Source organism: Apteryx rowi, unplaced genomic scaffold, assembly GCF_003343035.1.
Source record: "Apteryx rowi isolate R43461 unplaced genomic scaffold, aptRow1 scaffold_481, whole genome shotgun sequence".
NCBI lineage: Eukaryota > Metazoa > Chordata > Aves > Apterygiformes > Apterygidae > Apteryx > Apteryx rowi.
In genome coordinates this window covers 444,786-464,297 of record NW_020450740.1, presented here as the reverse complement: position 1 = coordinate 464,297, position 19,512 = coordinate 444,786, and the positions used below count along the sequence as shown (strand labels likewise).

Here is a 19,512-nt window from a genome sequence, read left to right as displayed (position 1 = left end):
GGGGCCCGAGCCGGGGCCGGGAGCTGCGCGCCCGCCGCGGCGGCACTCGCCGTCGCGCGTGGGGAGTCGCCTGTTCGTTCGACTCCCCCTCCTGAGCTATGAGGGGAAGGTGATCGAGGACAGACTTTGTAGACCTTTCAAATAAAGGAAAGGGTTTTTTTTTKTTTGTTTTTTGTTTTTTTTTTGTTTTGAAGCAATTCTGTATTTTCCTATTTTGAAGCATGAGCTATCACTGTGTCCTGCTGGTGTGGCTAATTGTGAGTTCTGATCTCATTCCCTTCAAGGTATTTTTTTTTATATGTATTTTTATATATGCACACATATACATATATTAATTATATAAATTTCCCACTGCTACTCTTACCATACACAAAAAGATAGTGCTGCTCCCTGAAACTTATATGCTCTTCAGCTAATGTATTAAAGTATCACTGATTTACTTGTAGATTTGGTACTTTATATGTGATTTCATTCTGCAACTGAGGACTTGCCTTGCTGAGGCCAAAGGACAGCACTTCCACTTCCTTGCCTCTGGAAAAAACAAGAACCTTTCTTGGCAGTTTAAATGTTTGATATAAAGGAAGTCTTGTGTCCTCTGAGACAGCAGCTAGGACGGGGATGGGTTTGGTCCAGCTGGGTGGGATAGTTTCAAAAACACCGCCAGCTGTCCTTGATATAAACTAAAGATGTATAATGCATGCTTAGTTGTAGAAGGACACAGAAAACAGGCTTGTTTGCATGTTTATGGTAGACTATAGGCCATCTCTTCTGAAATTTTACTTCCCAGGATGTTGTCTGTTTTATACTTGTCTTAAATAAACTAAAAAGTTTTAGTAGTTCTTACTTTATTGCCAATTCTGAAAATTCTCTAAATATGTGAGCTGAAGATACTTGTAAGTAGCCTTGTCTTATACACATCTTTTGTTGATTAGTGTCCTGTTTCTTCAGCATTTCTCATGGTTAGTGTTGCTGCATCAGTGGKCCCACCTGCTCCAGCAGGACTCCTGTGTAGCTGCTCTTTCCCCCCACATCCCATGCACCACTGTCAATAGCTGTGCTGTCTGTGTGCTGTGAAAGGTCTAGTACAAATGGACAAGTGCTCTGAGGAATTTTATTGTTTCCTAATCGGTAACTAGTTCTTCCAGAGATGGTGCTTCCATATGTTTTGTGATCTGTTCTTGTCCCCTTCTAATGCAAAGTCCTGTTGATGTGGGTTCCTTTTAGTGAGGGAAGCTAAGCTTGGATGTTATTTGCTTGATGTTTTACCACTAGCAGTAGAACTGCTAGAGGTCAAGCCCAGTACTTGAGAGACCTCAGCAGACACATCAGTGCAAAACCAAAATCTCTTTTGAGTACAACAGAAGTGCAATACATACAGGAAGACATCAAAGGACTTACTGTAATGCAAATAACTGTTATATATAAACTTGAGTCTCTCATTCTTTCTTCAGATGTAGAGGTTCCAGAATAAGAAACTGTTAAAACTATCAAGTAAGGCTTTTTCTAGCCTATCTTGTTTGCTTGCAAAGACGAATTTGATTAGAACAGTTGGAAGAATTGTTATATGTTTTCTCTAAAAGTTTATAATTATTTGTAAAGCCTGCTGCTTGGAATGTATAAAAACCACAATTGTACATCGTGCTCTTGTCTTCTTTCTTAAACAGTAGGTGCAAGTAGGAGAGAGGATTGTGTGTGAACTGACATAGCCAGAAGCTTAAGCTTTCTCATCTTCGTTATTTATAAAATGCTGTTTTAATGGAATGTAATTAACTATAGATATAGATGTCCTAGAGTTCACCACCACCCATACATAGCCATATATGTATAGCCCCAACTGTCTTCTGCAGACAACCCTTCAATGTTCTTTTCTTAAAAAGTTATGCAAAAGCCATCTGAGTGAAAAAACAGCCATAAATGTTTAGATACAACTATGTTATATAATCTCATTAATTTATCAAGTTTAATCTTGAAACAAGATAGTGTGTATGGTGGGGTMCTTTTTTCTTGTTTGTGTTTTGTTTTTAAATCCTACTACTTGGAAGGCTGTTCTGTAAACTCCATTTTCTGGAGAAAAACTATTTCAACCCAAATTTTTTTGAATTCGTAGCCAAATCATGAACACCACGTGGTATAGAAAGTCACACCATAAGCATTTGATTTAGATGATGCAATGGGCACTTGCACTTTATCTTTCTTCTCCGCCCTGTGTCTGGGTACTTTATAAAACATCCAAAGTGTGGTTTAGTGCACTTTGGTGTCCGGTTTAGGACCATAGCTGAGGAAACTTGGAGAGGGTATATAGGTTAGATACTCACAGTTCAAAATATCTAAATACCCTTTTCTTTGCAAATTTGAAGTTTGGAAGGTGGGTGTTTGGGAGCATTCTCAGTCTAACAGAAGTGTCTGAATTTCTCTTTTGTTCTGAAGTTCTAGAAACTGCAAATTATGTCTATAGCATTATTTTCTATAGATTTTCATTTTTGGCCTTGAATCTTGCTGTTATGAATAAATGTATGTTTGAGTTTGTAATGACTCCTGATATTTCTCTACTTCTGTAAAAGAAAGTCATGATCACAAATTACCTTTGCGGTATCTTATTATTTGTTCTGGAAACACATAAAACACTTCTCTGAAACGTATTTTGTATAATTTTTTCTATTAATAAAAAAAATATATTGTAAATGAAATTGTTATAAAGACAATACTTTGCCAGATGTCCCAAATCTTTCGCTACAGGAAATTGTGTCCTAACAGTGTGTCCTTTATGATAAGGTCAGGCCTCTTAGAATTTTATATTTGTTTACAAGGGAAATATAGATGAACTTGAATATTTGGGGATTTTAATGGAGAGTTTAATACTGAAGGTATCACGCATTTTCAGTCTATATACAGAATGAAAAATTGTCTTAGGTGGTAACTTTAATGAATTTGTGCCATACTTGTCAGGTTGTGGCCTTATTAATTAGATCTAATACTCACGAAGTGTGTCAGTATAGCTGGTCAGTAAAGGACTGCTGGCTTAATCTAGTTGAGCTGTCCCTTGTCAACATTGAAATACTGGATCTCTGTGATCTGAAACAGGCTACTCATATACTTTTCAGAGTTTTTAGAGTTTTCTGGGTTTTGTGTGTGTTGCTGTGGTGGTGTTTATTGTTTTTTAAGAAGAGCTTAGGGCGATGAATTTGACATGAAATACTGTCTTTTAAGGAATGTATGGTAGTGCAGTATACTTTACACTTAGGTTGGATAACTTTGCGTTGAACACACTGAAAAATGGCTTGGATACGGAGCTGTTTTCACAGGAAATAATTCATAAAAGAGTGCAGGCTACCACTAATAGACATTCAGATTGAGTATTTGTGGATTTCCTCTGAGTGATAGGTATAATCTTAAGTGACAAATGAGATGAGAAAACAGCTTAGTAGTATGTCTAAGGATAGCCATCAAAAATCTTTCTAAAGTCTTTTTTTTTCCTTCTGAGCATTCTGCTCCAAATGCAAGGCATCTTTTTGTAATGGCTCCTCTAAGCTAAATATAGAACAGTATTTAAACATCTCCCAAATAAAAACAGAAAAACTCAGTTAAACCAAGCACTCAGTTATGTATGGATAAGTAGCCCTAGGGATAAAATGAAAGTTTGGACAAAATGGGACAGGTTATTTTCAGTACTTGGGGTTCTTCTGGAAGTTATTTTTGGATTCTCAGTGATAAATATAGTATTGGAACCTGTGTAAAACAGAACTTAATATTTGATAGATGTTAATATAGTTAGAACTGTATGAGAATGCAAATAGTTTAAATTCTGGTGCTGTTAGACACTTTGTTTATAAAGCTGGTGCATAGACTTTTAAATGATAAGTGTTATCTTTGAAATGCAGATGAACACTTCTCTCCCACTGCACTTCATGAAAATTAAGAGCTATTGAACCGTCAGCTATGAGTTTGAAAATATACTTTGCATTTTATTAGTGTTTCAAATCCTTGTAGTTCTAAGTAGTGTTTTATATAAGCGAAAGGTTTAAGACGTATTGGTTAATACAATAGCTTGTTGTAGTTTGGTTTTCTTATCAGTCTGTACAGTTAGACGTCTTTAAGATCTGCCTTGGAGCAGCTGGCAGCTGACATGCTGCTGGTGGCACCACCCGGGTTTGATATGACATCACTAGGAGAAGTAGTACGCGTAGTTCGCCTCGGCGCTCAAGGAAGTGAACGCGGGAGCCTGGCTCTGCAACACGCACCTAAACTGCTGCAGCTAATAAATGCTGAGAATACAGAAGAATACCGAAAGCACATAAAAATGGAGTTCCTTAAAAAGATTGTCCCTACTGCCATTTCTGGTGATGTAGTTCTGGATGTTGGAAGTACTGCCCGTGAAAGCTTTCCAAGGCTACTAAAGATGAGACGTGTCAGCCTGCTTTCGTTAGGACAGACAATAGATGAAGATGAGGAGACATGTGTTTTACAGCCTAATTACAGTATGTATCCATGTTTAAAAAACCCCCCCTGCTCTCTAAGCTTTTTTTTGATCATGATTATTTTGATAAACTGATGACTTTTGATAATAAAAGGCTTTTTTTCAGAAAGTTTCTGTGATAATGGTTTCTCTAGTTTTAGAACTATTTTGTCGATGAGTGTGTTATGACCTATTTGAAAGCAACTCTCTAAAGCAGGTTTTCTCATGTGCTCCATGTTTGTGCATGCCCGCGTGATTTTTTTTTGAGATAAATATCTCTATTTCAAAATAAGTCTTAAAATCATAATGTAGCTATGATTAGGCACTAAGTTATCTATACAAATCTGGGTGCTGCAGAGAGCTCTGACTGCAGTGCAGAATTCAGATGTTATGTCACCTTTTCTTTTCCTATTTTCCCTTTGAAATCCCCAGTTTCCTAAGGTGTTCCTTTTAAGAGGTTTTTCCCTTCAAGAATGTTTATGCTTTACTTGATCAGTGTTTGCAAGATTTGCAGAATTTTACAAACATAACATGTAAAGAAGTGAAGTGAAAATACAACCGTTGTATATAGAGTTTTTGACTTAAGAATGTGGGCAGTTTTGCTTGCCTTAAAGCTATTTTTTTCCACCTGTTAATATACGAATCTTACAGCATATTGTGTTACTAAAAGCAGATGGAATGATTCAATGTTCCCCTTTCTGACAGTTTAGCTGGTTGGCAGTGGAAAATCTGGTTTTACTTTCTTTTGCCTTTGGCTAAAGTATTAAGGTCTTGAAACTTTATGGGCTTGGCCCCTAATGGCTATCAAATGCAGAGTTTTTCCTCTTTGCTAGGTGATGGCCATTTTCACCAGTTAGCGTGTGACCTGGATTTTTTACCCTTAAGTGTCTAACTGCAAGATGAGAAATGGCAGCATCCACCTCACTGGGTGGTGGCTTTGTAGCCTTACCTGTGGAATTGATTTTATGAGGGGAAGGGAAAGGGATTTCCACAGTGAGACTTTTGTTTAGCCTTTCTGATTATAGTATATAATAAGGGAGTATGGGTTTTTTAAAATCTTTTTTTGTCTTTTTTTCAAATATGTCAGATTGCTTGATAGTGGTAGTTGGGGAAAGCAGGGACAGTTCTATTTTGTTAGTCAAATTGTTCCTGTGTATAACAAATTAGAACATATTAATGTTGTAACGATGTTGACTGTTGAAGACTTAGAACAGTTTTGTTAAGAATGTTTTTGCCTGTATGTTTGAAAACTCTGATCAGAAATCTGATCTGTCTGAATGGGTGATGCTCTTTTATCCAGGTTTATGTCCTCATTTAACTTTGAATATTCTAGAGCCTGAAATTTATACTTGGGTATCACAGTGAAGTGCACAACTTCAATATCTTGATAGGCACATCTCAGTTTCTCTCCTAAGCTATGCTCTTCTTTTCTTTATAGCTCAAACTAATGTTTTTAAACAGCATTGTTTTTCAAATACTGTAATTTCAGAGTTATGGTTGAAGAACAAATAGCCTTACCTTGGTACCAAGTTAAGAGAAAATGCTATAGGTTGAAGTTTATATTAGAAGTGGAGGCCTTCATTTAACCTTGTTCGATGTTTTATAGATAGTTGAGCAGGTGAGGATAATAGACATGAGATACTCTGATCCTACTGTTGAAGATTAATTTTCCTTTTCACTCATTAAGTATTTGTCAAATGGTGATTATTAGGAGTAATTTCCACAAATCAGTAGTGCCTGACTAATATCACCTAATAATGTGAGGTCATCATTTACAAAATGCAGGCTTACAGTCTGTTCTGGGATCATGCTTTTACAATAGCAGATAGCAGCTGAATCCTCTTTAAATTATCTGCTTATTTCTATTTTTGTATCTTGGTAATGGAATGAACTGCTCTTCTGGAATATAGCAAAGAACTACTGTGTTTACCGGTTGGATATGCTGTAGAAGGCAGGTGCCAACAAAACAGGTAATAAAACAATAGAATAATAAGAATTTTTTCAAATGTTTACTTAATATCAGCAGATGTGGCATGCTATCAGAACTTAGTATAATGAAACTGTTCAAGGACTCTAGAGCTTTGAAAGCTAAGGTTGTTTATCCTGTAAATATGCTTGTAGATGTTTCTGGATTTGAAACTTTTTTCCCCTCATTTCTGGTCTTTAGGAAGATTTTTATATTAATGAGAATCTGGGTGAAATGCTGGGTCTGATAACTGTTCCAAAGCATAAAAGTGTTTTAGAAAGTAATAAAATATTCAAAGCTTCTGAAATGTAGAAGTACTTTTTTGATAATACCACTCTGAGTTTGCGTATATCTAATCTAAATATTTTGTGTTAGGTTACTGGAATTTGAGTGATGAGATGTTCTTTTTTAGGATTAGAGCATATTTAAGAGTATTGCCTTTCAAAACGTTAACCAAATTAGTTTATACTTTATTTTGAAGCAGGAAAAAAAGCCTTAGAAAAATATGCAGTGATGCATATATTTTTTTAAGTATGTGGCATCCATGGAAAATACTTTCCAAGAAAATTTTAGAAATCTTTCATAGCTGTCTTTAGAAAAAAGAAACATGCATTTCACTTGTTAGAAAAGCGAATAGGCAGTTCTTTTAAATTTGTTACTGCATTTAAGAATTGATGTGTTCTCCGTTTTGAAATGTTCTGTCACAGCAGCCTGTCTCAACAGAACTACAATCAGAATCAAACATAGAAAGATGAGTTGGAAAACCCAGAGAAGGTATTTTCATATAGATAATTTCAAAAAAAAAGTTTATACATCTATAAACTATTTCATATTCCCCTTTCTCCTATTTGCAGTGTTAAAGAAGGTGAATGCCAAGAGTACTCCGTGTAAACTGGCAAATCACAAAATACCTATAGCGTGCAAAATGTGCGCTTTTGGTGGCAGATCTATGCTTAAGTTATGTTGTAAGGTGCAGTAATTAATATTATGGAACAGCCTTAATGACAAACTGTATAAATCAGATCTGCAGTAACTGTACGAGAGGCTTTAAATTTATCAGCAATGTGAGTATTCTCATTACTCATTATGTGCACATTATTTCTCTGCATGGAAAATGTCTCCTTTCGTGAGCATTGATACCATTTCCCTTCAAGTGCCTCTGCTAGGGGAGCAGGAATAAGCTGACACAAGCGTGTGCTTTGGTGCTAAAGCACTGAGTTACAGAACTGTAGTTGCTTCAGGTGTCTGATGGCGGGGTCTGGATCCCTGTTAACTGCCTGTGAGCACTGAGTCCCTGGGGCACCAGAAAGCCAGCAGGGCATGTTCATCTCCATCTCCGCTCGCAGCCTTGCGCAGCGGCGGGTGGCCAGGAGGCCCAGCATCCGTCTGCAGTAGAAGTCAGTTTCGTACCTCAGTTCTGAATTCCAGTTAGAGAAGACTGATGTGGTTAGTGGGCAAGCAAATACTATCGATATTTTTCCCCTGGACTCTTGTTTGCTTCTTGTTTACATCCAGAGACTGTTCTGTAATACTCTTTGGGATCCAGAAAGCTATTTACATAAAAATCTCTAAGCCTCTCTCCTGTTTTCTTCTCACAGTAGATAGCACTGTTTTGCATGAGTAATACCCCCACAAATTCTTCCATGTATATTTTCCATAGGGAGTAATAAGGAGTCTTTCTTAAGTGCCTTGAAACCTGCTCTTGAAGGTACTTATGAGAGAAGATGAGGGAAGGGGATTTTGCATTGATTTCTGAGGATGCAGTTTTACAAGCTGATCAGGCTGATCTAACAGTTTGCTGCCACTGAAAAGGGCAGTCTCCCTCCCAGTTGTGCCGCCTTGCCCTTGCTGGTCCCTGGTGCTTGTGTGACTTTTCACAGAGCTCATTCATTTCACCAAACCAGCAGAAGACATTCTCATATCTTTGGGGTGATAGTTTTCAGATGAACTGGTGAGGTGAATCAACTCATTGAGAGGGCCTTTTTGGTCAGGAGTGGAGCAGCATTAGATGACTTACCGTCACCAAAAGTAGCAGTCACCTTCTGGATATCTGCTGTTTCAAATGTATTGATTTGTGGAAAAAGAACTCTTTAATATTTTAGATAAATGGAAACATAAGCATCTCTCCAGAGTTTTAAGTGCAGTGATGATATGTTTTTTCATTACTGCTTATAAGCAGATACAAATTACTCCGTAATTCTGACCGTAGGGTAAATGTTTTTTTAAGTAAGACATTTACTTAAGATAGAGTCAATAATGAACTGAAATGAAGTCCAGATTTATATAGCAAGTCTTTTAAAAAGTAAGTTTAAGTGCAAAGGGAATATGTCTTTAGCTGGCTTGTTCATTTGCCATTAATATGGAAAATCTAGTACAGTTGGTATATTTGTTTAAAAAAAAAAGGTACGATGACTAAGTTTTAGGGGGCAGTATCTCAAATATGATTTTTGAGGCCTAATTTTCATTGTATCACATATTTGGCTGTATGCCTAATACACTTTTACTGTAATTGTCTGAGGGTTTCACCTAAAGAATAAGCATGAATGAATTCACAACAAATACTTTCCTCTTTTACTTCATTTGTGGTGGTGGTCATGATGGTGTTTTTTTTCCCTTGAACTTACCAAATTCTGTATATCATCCCAAAGGGTGACAAAGTAATTGTAACTTACCATTTCTTCAAGGCAGGTGTGTCAGTACAACAACAAAGTACAGCTAGAAGAGCCTTTTCTCCATATGTTACAGCTACTCTCAGGTGTTTCATGAGGAGGTAGTTTACTAGTTTTCTCTGAGATATGGTGAAAAGAGAGCTTCCAAGTCTTTTCTGTTTTATGCTATTATTCACTTAATATATTAGTTCTGCATCAGACTTAGTGTTCACAGATATAAACAAAAATACCTTGCACTGACTTAATATATCGTCTTCTGGTCTTTAAGCACTTAAAGGGTTTTCTGAGGCTTAAATATCTTAGAATAATGGCTCACTGCTAAGAAAAGGAGATAGTGTCCCTTCAACTAGTACAGTCTTGTATATTCATCTGTGCTTGTCCTGGTGCCAGTCTGTTCCTCTTGGTGAGATGGTTCAACTTGCTAAAGCAACAGGAAACTACTTGACCCTCCCAGTGCCGATTGGTAGGCAGTAAATTGGAGTGCTGCAAGAATGAATCAGCAGCAAACCTAGCCAGTGAATGCCGCTAATCCTGGTGTTTTTCTGCTCTATCCTGCAGATCCTAAATTATTAAGCTGAAAAGTCAGAAGTAAAGAGCATACTCGTCCAATAAAAAAAGTGGAGATTGGAGGTGAAATCAGACCATGCTGAGTGCAAATATTCTTTAACACATTCTCTTTAGACTAATTCTTCAAGATAATGCAGTTCCAAGTTTGAGGGGGGTAAATAAAGCAAATATATTTCCCTGCCAAATCCAATGTTACCTTTCAATAAGATAGTTGGAAAAGGGATGAAAAAAAAATATATATATGTACACATACACATAGGATATGGTTTTATATATTATATGCACACACATTATTATATGCTTATATATATTTATACAGGTGGCTTTGTATAAATGTGTGTGTATATATATATATATATATATGTATGTATGTTTAATTCCTAAGTGTTCCCTGTGATTTGGGAAGCAGTGTTTGTGGTCTCAGCTCTTATGCTCAAAATGAATCTTCTGGCCAACCAGCAAAGCTCTAAGGATTCTTTTAACCAGCGACCCTTCCCTAACAGGGTTCCTAGACTCTTGTCATGGGTTCGCTTGATCTTGTTCTAAGGCTTTTAGTGTTCACCTCTTTTTATAAGGGAAAGATTCTGTAAAGAAAAGTCTGAACTACTGATTTGAAAACAGAGGGATGAAACTTTTAGAAAGGCAGATCACTTTAGCAATGGTGCCCTCTTAAATGATTAAGTTCCTGTCTGTAGCAGTTGTTCTTAAGACCCTGTAAATGTTCAGGACTCAAAATACCCTCATTTTATCAGGTGTGGGATACTTCTTATAGAGATACTACGTGAATAATCAGTATTCTTTAGTTGTTGTACCATTTAGGTCTGTACTGACACACACCTATGTTGGACCCTGGCTGCCTAGGAGGCCATTCTGTTGCTCATTGACAAGACCAATATGGCAATTTTATCTTTAGAAACTTTGTTTTTAGTGTCAGGTTGCTGATGCATGGTTGTATTAGATACTGATGCCAAACTGTTTCTGGTGTCTCGCTAAGGCTCACTGGGGTGAGCCCTTTCTCAGTTTTTTCTTTGCAAAGGTGACTGGATGAAGGAAGAATGTTTTTAATTTAAAAAAATATTTTATAACTTGAAAACAGGAGAAACAGGAAATAAAGCACATAAAAGTAGCTCACACCTTGTATAAAAATACTATGTTTGTTTAGTGTGTTACTTTCTGTTGGTTAGAGATAGTTTAAAAATATTTTCTCTTTATTCTTTGCCTGAGGTTTCCATAGAACTGTTATTTCATGAAAGGAGGAATGTAGAATTGAGTAGCTTAATTTTCCCAGTACTTGATGAAGTTATATGAGATGTGTTTATAGGTAGATTGTATGTTTGGAAAGTTAACGTGTTGGTGAATTACTGAGAGAAATAACAGTATTCTAGTGCTCTATGAAGAAATAACATGACTGGCAAATAAGAGCAAGTTTCTTGAATAGAAGAAGCCCAAGCATATTCTCCATTTTACCGAATACATTCCTACTATGTAATTTCAGTTCTGCGTTTTTCATTAATTAGTAGGGACTGCAGTGGAGTTATCTTGTCCCTTTTCATTTAACTGGTGCGCCAGATGCAGATGAGTGAGTGGCGGGCCATGTGCGAGGAGCTCCACGGCAAGTGATACAGCTCGGAGGCGCTCAGCGGTCTCACCCAGCTCTGGGCGCCAGTGYAAGAGGCATCTGCTTATAGAGGCTATATTTTAGTCTGCCAGCTGGGGCCTTTCAGAGGACTTTGTGCCACGGCCTCTGTGTATGTAGATCACAACCTGAGAGCTCACAGATAAATGCAGTCTTTGTTGTAAACTTTTAGTGTTTGCTGAGTGTTTAGTCTCCAGCTGTTGCATTCAGCTACCTTTGGGTTTGTCAGTTTTCCCCATTTTTTCCATTTCTAATTTTTGCATTGCCTTTTCTCACTTTTTTCTTCAGTGCAACAGCACACTTGCGAAGGATAAAGGTTCAGAAATGATACCTTATACAAATTCTATTAAATCTGATTTGCAGATCAATGGATATGTATACAATGTATATGTATACCTTATTTCAGCTAAAAACCATTTCCATCTTTTACTCCTGCACCCAGTTCCTACAAGACTATCTGTTTCAGAGATGGGAGTGTTATAAAATTCAACATTAGTTACCAGAATTTAAACAAATAAGTGCTTTTAAAGCATTAAAAATGCACTGTAATTAAACAGTGGTGCTGGCTAGGGAGTGAGGAAATATGCCAGTTTAACTCAATGAAGAAGAATGCCATGTTAACATCATTATTTATTTATTTATTTATTTGTATTGGGTAGCAGAGCTCCTTGTGCTCCTGCTGTGTGTGATTGAAACGTCAGGGAGGGCTCTGCAGGCAGGCCGAACCTTAAGGGAAAATTGCCTGTCCCTGCTTTGCTGCTGCAGCTCTCCCTATCCTCCCTGTAGCGACAGCTTTCAAAGTCCTCGTACTGCAAGTAGAGACATTGTGGAGCTGTTCTGCCAGCTACGTACACCATAGGGATTTAAGCTACAGTAGAGTAAGTGAGCTGTGCTTGTCAGTAGGTTTAGCTGGGACAGCTGAAGTTCTTCCCATTTGCAACTGTTCTGCGATTCCCCATCCCCCTGCCTAACAGTTAGTGCTGCTGTCACAGAGATGACTGAACCAGACATGCATCTGCATTACACTGGGCTGTGAAGTGCATTAATGTATGAACTGAAATTGGCTGCACTTAGTAAACTGCAGTGGCTCAGGAGCAAATGTTCAGCCCTCTCTACAGCGGAGGGAGGAGGCAGAAATTTCTCTTCTGGCGCAGAGCAAGGTGGTTATGTGTCCTGCTAAGTCTAATGAGAGTCTGCATCTGAGAACATTTTCCACCCAGGTACTATTGCACTCATGGGGCTTAATAGACCTGTACTTCTGTACTGAGTTTACCCCTGTAGCTAGTTCACCTTAGCTATTCTAAAGCTCCCCTGGATAAGCCTTACATTTCTGGTATCTTTTTCAATACTCTGTAGGGCTAGATCCTCACACAATGCAGATATGATGTTTCCCATATAAATGGCACAGACACTTAGCAGCTTGGGAGGAATGACAAAAATAGAAACATAACTGGTTTGTAACAGTCATCTTAATGCCTTGTAGGGTAACAAAGTTAAGCCTTTCCTTACTCTATCCATTTAAATGTCCTGCAACTAAGCTGGGATTTTCAGCATAGCCACATAACTCTTTCCAGGTTCCATTTAAAATGTTGATGAAAACTGAAATGCTAATTTTCTAAAAACAATATCTTGATATATTACTGCTGAAGCACAATAATTGGACTGCCATGTTGCAGAAGGCAGCAGCTCTTAGGGCAGTTATTTCAAGTTGTCTGACACAGATAGGAATAGTAATTAGCATTGCTTCCTATCTTTAAGTTTTATTTGCAGACATGAAAGCTTGAAATTGAGAGGGAGCAAACCACTGGAGTTCTCTAGAATTTAACTATTGGGGTGCCTATGAAAATCAAAAAAGTCAGATTTATCAGGCTCACAGGATATGGTAGCAGCCCTGGTTTTGAATATTGATCTTTACCTGTCTTATTTCCTCTTTGAAAGAGGTTGGTTAAGTATCGTCTCAGAACTTCTTGCTAGGTTGCTTGAAAAGTTTCATCTTTTATTACTGATTAGTTTCCTTGTGATCCGGGATGTTTGCTGTTCTGGAAAGCTGGGTTTTCAGGAAAGGCCAGATTGAAATCTATTTAATGTAAATCCTGATAAAGTTAGTAAGTTCTTCTGTGTTAGTTAAGCTACCTTGAAAGCTATTTGATTTTTAGAGATTTAGTTAATTTTTTTTAAGTTTCTTTTTTTTTCTTTTCTTTCTTTTTTTTTGAGATAGGATTAATGTTCGATCAAGATAATGCTAACTTACTGGAAAAGTTAAATATTAACAGTGTCCTCCTCTTTGATCTTATTCAAAGACTATGTTCCATGAGAAGGCTGTGTATCTTCAATGTCCTTTCAATACTAGTTGGAAAATTCATGGTTATATTTGACCTGAAATGGGAAATATTACTTGCAGTTCTTTGCCTGAATGCTTTTTTTTTTTTGTCAACCTATATCATCCTGAAGACAAATGTAGCAAGACTGAAAACCTCAAAGAAACTTTTGAAAGTAACAGTGACTGCAAAGATACTATGTAACTTAAAAGTATGGCTTTGATTGTGTACGTTTTTAAAATGGAATATTTATGCTAGAATGATTAACACAAATTATTTTTTATAAGGTGAATGAGACAGGTAGAAAATCATATTCTCTTATCTCGGCCATCCCAGTAGAAAATGGCAAGAACTGCATTATGAGGGGGGAGAAATAAAACTATTTTAAATAAGCCTGGGAGTAATGCTTCAAGTAAAAAGCAAATGGAGACATTCTTAAGGCTAAAATCTGAAATGTGGTCTGTGAAACATAAATGACAAATATTATTTCTTTTTGTCATTTAAAAATAAACATTTAAAAATTAAATAATGTCTATTCACTTATTTCTTTTAAGATAACTTATTCAGGACTATCTTTAGGCATGGAAATGCCATTAGAAAGGGAAGACCCCACAACTTTTGCAACCTTGCAGTGCTGGAGCTAAAACATCACTGTGTAAACCATAATATTTATTTATTTATTTTTGATCTCATGTCTTAGTCCATGCTGAAGCAGAGGTCTGACAGCTACAGAAATAGCAATTGTTTTACAGGGTGCTTATTTTATGTATGATGTTCCAAGTAAAGTAGTTGCTACTAATGTTTCTGGGCAGCTCAAAGAAAATGGCATAATGCTACTTATTATAGAAAAGCCTTATAACAACTGTTGCATTTTCATTTGTAGTAAATGTATTGATCCTAGTAAGCATATTGACCCTTTTAGAAATTTTTCCACTAAATTGCAAATTATATAAATAAATAAATGGAGAATTCATTGTAATCTGTACTTCAGTGCAAGTGTTTGGTCTTTCAAATTGCTTGGGCCCTAGAGCTTCCTCTGACATCCAGCACCGCCCTTCCCCATCTGCTGTATGACTGAGCTTACTGTACATGTGCTGTTTTGCTGATCTGAATGCCAGAACTGTAATGTGCACATTCCTGAAGTGAGGAATTGACTTTGCTTTATAGGTCAAGTGYGCTGTGTGTGAATAGTACCGTGAATGGATCTTCTAATGCTTCCTAGCAGGGCTGGGCTTACTGTGCATGAATCTTGTAATGTATAGGTCTAGTTCCAGCCTGACCTTGCTGCAGGCTTATGTTGCTGAAGCAACTCAAGTTGCTTGTAGCCATCCTCTTTCTTAGAAGGTGTTCATATCTGAGTAGAAAGCAAGGTGTGAACTGGACACTTGCATTAATCATTCTAGTAGGCTGCAAACAGCTTGTTGCTGACTGAGCACTTCTGCTTTAGCACATCTACATTCTTGTCTTGTTCCTTTCCACACTTGTCGGGATCGCTGTGCTCGTTCACTGGCCTGCCTCACCTTGACTCTCGAGAAAGTCACCAAAACCTTCCTTGAACTTACAGTGGTCTGCCCTCTTTAATAATGAAATTTGTAACCTGTATCCAAAGGCTTGCAAGTGCTGGAATCAGTATATAAACTACATATTTCTTGAGACTGTGTAAATTGTTGCTTTGTGAAGAACTTCTTTTCTAAGTCCAGTCAAGTAATATGAATGTGTACAAATTCTCATTTTGTTGAGGGGTTTTTGGGGTTTGTTTTTCTTGCATAAAACAAAGCTCCAGTTCAAAGCTATTGACTTACAGTTAAATACAAGTGATTTCTTTTCCATCTTCTCTCTAGGTAATAAAATAGTGTGCCAAGTATCTTATGAAAGACTTCCCATATATATTCTCCAAAGTGTTATGTATTTTTAGACTCTTTCATGGTGGACATACTTGTTGCTTTTAATTTTAAACATCGTGTACTTTCCTCACAAGAAATCTGTTTCATTTCTCCTCTCTGAAAATGAGGAACTTAGAAGAATCCTTGTTATAAATTGCACTTTTCATACACAGTTTTAGAAATACATGATGATGTCTTTCAGCTGCTACACACTGAGTTTTGCTGGGCTCTACTTAGTGAATTAGCCTACTCTGCAGTTGGCAAGGTTCAGAGGTGTGTAATCCATGTTTTTTCTTTCCTGCTTCTACTGTTTCTGTTTTTGTTAAAAATAAAATGTTACATTATAAACATCGTGGTTTATCCTGAAATCTTCTGTTATCCTGGTATCTAGTAGCATGTTAACTCAATGTATTATCAAAAAAAACCCCTAAAAGTCCAAATTTGCAGTAATTGTCATCTATACATCTTTGACTGTAAAAGCATGCATATTAGGTTTGTGAAGAGAAAGAAATGTTAGAAGGCTTGCACACAGTCATATAATAAGATAATGCTTTGTCCTTTAAATCAAACTTCCCATGTGCATGCATATATATATATATGAAAATATACTTCTTATGTATATGCATATTCATATGGTATTAAAAGATTTTTATCTTTTTCAAAATATTTTGTCCCTAATATAAGTATTCCTAGTGTTCAGTATTTCTACTGAGATCTTAGAAGGGAAAAGCTTGTACTGTTTTGTACAGTTCTCAAAATATTCTTAACATCTTAGAAGTTCTTAATGGGCTAATATTTTCTATTCAGCTAAATGTATCTAAAATTGTTAGTGTGCTTGAAGAAGCCTGCCAAAGGGGATTGATTGTTAATATTATGAACAAATAATGCTGCAACACAATTTCAAATGCCATGGGGAAAGCCATGTAACTCTGGCCAAACACATCATTATTGGAAATAAATAACAGTTTTAAAAAATATTTCCTAACATTCATAAACTCTTAAAACATTGGYATAAAGAAATATTGGCAGTTCTTCCATTTGTTGAAACTCTTCTTAACGTGACTCCAGGAGGTGGAACTCCCGGAGATTAGTATTTCTGTGCTCCTGGGGTTTTTGACTGATTGTTTTTTAATAAGTTTCTGGCTCTAATGGTTTAAAGAGTAAAGGGGCGGGGGGAAGGGAAGGGCAGCTACAAAGAACCCAAAGTGTATTTTAAAAAGTCATTATTTTTGAGGTGCTGGGAGAGTTGGCTCATGATTTTGGAATGTGTGCCCTTAACAAGGATTCCTTTGAAGAACTCTCTGTAGCCCAGTGTTAAAGGCAGTCAGAGACCAACCATAATTAATACAGTCTTTCAAATTAGTGGTGAAATTCATCAGCCAGCTCTAAAATCTGACCCTTATATCCTGCTTATAACAAATACAATCTCTGTTTTTTCTTATTTAGTAAAAGGAAAAAAATTCTTGAAATACATTCAAAGTTATATTAATATGCAAAGTGACAAAAACATGAGTATGAGGTAATTGGAGGTATTACATATACAATATTACCTGAAACAGGCTTATGAAAGAAAATTAGATGCAATATCCCAAAGAGTTATTCCATGTGTACACATGTCCTTTTCCCTGTCTGGGTAGAAAAATAGCTAGGATGATATACATGGCAATTTCATATAGTATTGTAGAAAAATACTTTTGCACAAGGAAATTATTGTTTTAATTTTTAATGCATGACAACTGAGATATGATCACACTACAGTCTTTTTTTTTTTTTTTTAATTAAGAAAGCTGTTCATCTCCTGCATGGATGTTGGACAGCAACTCTTCTTCATGGTTGAACAGGCTAGATCAGCAGCACTCTTTTCTCCCACTCTCTTTTTTAGTATTCTTCTATTTATATCTTAAAACTATTGTTTAGATCTGTCTAGTTGGATACTGACAGGTCTGTGTTATCCCTCTTGTCAAATGGACCTGCAGTGATATTTATTTTTTTCTCTCTCTTGATTAAAAAAAAAAAAAAACTTGATGATGTATACCATCCTGTATATATAAATCCTGTAAATTAATTAGAATTAGCTGAACTGTTTATCTGAGAGAGTTCATCTATGCCATCCTCCTCATGGCTGGTTTATTCCTAGCACAGTGTGAGGGGCAGTTCTGAAACTAACTGTGTGTAGTTTTTTATATATATATATATATATATATATATATATATATATATACTTTAAATCAGATTAAGTTAATCAGTACATCTTGGGCCCACATGAATCGTACTGTGGTTAAAGTTACAGCTGCAAATCCATCTAATTAAATGACTGTTAGCAGCCAGTGTCCCAGTAATCTCAGTATCCAGCTGAGTAGCCTCTCAATTTTCTATATTTGACCCAAGTTTAATGTTATTTCTTATGTATGGTTTGATGGCAATTATATAAACAAACATTATCTTTCCATATCGTTTGAGCTGTCAGCACTGGGAAACTTTTCTGAATTTTTCTTCTACTTTTAGATTTGTTCATTAAAGTCTTGAGATGTTTTCCAGTGTGTTCTTGTGGTTGGTTGGTTTTGGGGCTAGGTGAAGGTAACAGCAGGCTGTTGGCATTGGTAGTAGCTGATAATGTGGGCAGAGTGAAAGAGGTTTATCTTAAACTGCTTTACCCTGTGCTGAAATGGGCCAAGAATTTGCATGTAGTAGCTCCCATCATCCCAGACGAATGATGGTAAATGCTGAGCTTTATCTGTGTTGGACTGCCGCCGCAGGAATCCAGAAACTTCAAATTCAAGYTGATAAAAGCTAGTTTCCATCATGGCCTTTGAGATGACAGTACATGTTCCCACCAAGTAACCATCAGAAATGTCAAAATTATGTTGAGTTGCATACCTTAAAAGATTAAAAATCTTGCATTTTTTTCTAATTTTCTTATCTTGAAATTGAACTACAAATATCCACAAGTGTGTAAGCTGAAGGACCCATAGTTGTGTTTTAGTCTTCCACTCCTGGCATCATGCTGCTTATGTTGCTGCCTTCCATAGTCAGACTAAGTGTTTTTCAGGGTGAGGATTTTTTTCTTTCATTTTGTGTATCTGTATTGTAAAGCAATTGTCACGCTTTTGGCACTGTACAAAATAATATTGGGCAGTTTAATTTACTATAAGTTTAACAGTTCAACTGGAAGTTTATTTGAAAACCAGCAAATTGTAAACAGCTTTTTATGGTCCATCTTGTTTGTAATTTTAAGTATTTGTGCTGTTAGTGTGCAAATGGCTCTTCCATATTCTGAATCAGAAAATCTCTCAAAATACCTATCAAAGTATTCTCTCAAAGAATTACAAAGAATTGTATTGCAAAGAATGTTGCAAACCATTTTTTAAGATTTTTTTTTTAAAGTCACTTTTCAAGCTTGGAATTAGAGCATCAGTTTTTGCCTTGTTCTTCATTAACTAAATAACTTTAAGTCAATTTCGTCTGTTTTAAAAATTAAAATTGAGAAATAAATGACAAAATACTTTATGTTGTTGTTTTAAATAACAGAATACAACGAATATAAAGATTTTAAAAACAAGCATTTTTCTTCAAGTAAAGTTGTTAATACAAAGTGTTCCTGAAGCTTCTGCTAGCTGTGTGTTTATCAGTATGAAGCACTTACAGTTCAGAGTCTCCCCAGTTTTCCAAAAGCCTTTTTTGTGCGTTTTTAGTGATCTAAAGGCTGAAGACTTTATTTGGTAGATGGATGGATTTTTGTTTGTTTGTTTCGTTTCATATCTCCTGGGAAAATTGTGGCAACGGCGGCGGGAGGGGGGAAGCCAAGTGTTGCGGAGCGCTGGAAGCCGGCGCCGCCGCTTGCTCCCGAGCCCTCGCCCGGCTGCAGCGCAGCTCCCTTCCGGCGCGGGCCTGCGGCTAGGGGCGAGGCGCTGGCCGTCCCCGCTTGCAGGCGGGAAGAAACTTTGCCGTGCTGGTGAGCGGAGCGACGCCCCAGCCCTGCGCCCGGGGGGGCGGAGGAAGCGCGGGGCGGCGGGCGCTGCT

At 36.9% G+C, this 19,512-nt stretch overlaps 1 protein-coding gene across 10 annotated transcripts in view; it reads left to right on the top strand.

Annotated features, from left to right (window-relative positions):
* The window catches only part of FRYL (FRY like transcription coactivator), a 178,475-nt gene that overhangs the window by 33,305 nt on the left and 125,658 nt on the right, over positions 1–19,512 (top strand). For 6 of the 10 annotated variants that reach the window (XM_026078611.1, XM_026078603.1, XM_026078613.1 and 3 more), the window contains exon 1: positions 372–4,475. The exons of 1 other annotated variant lie outside the window; for it this stretch is intronic. In XM_026078611.1, the coding sequence (XP_025934396.1) occupies positions 4,124–4,475 (352 nt within the window). In that variant the 5' untranslated portion in view covers positions 372–4,123. Of the gene's footprint in view, positions 1–113; positions 285–365; positions 4,476–19,512 lie in introns of those variants that run through there. 3 more of the 10 variants (XM_026078608.1, XM_026078609.1, XM_026078604.1) reach the window with 3 other exon arrangements.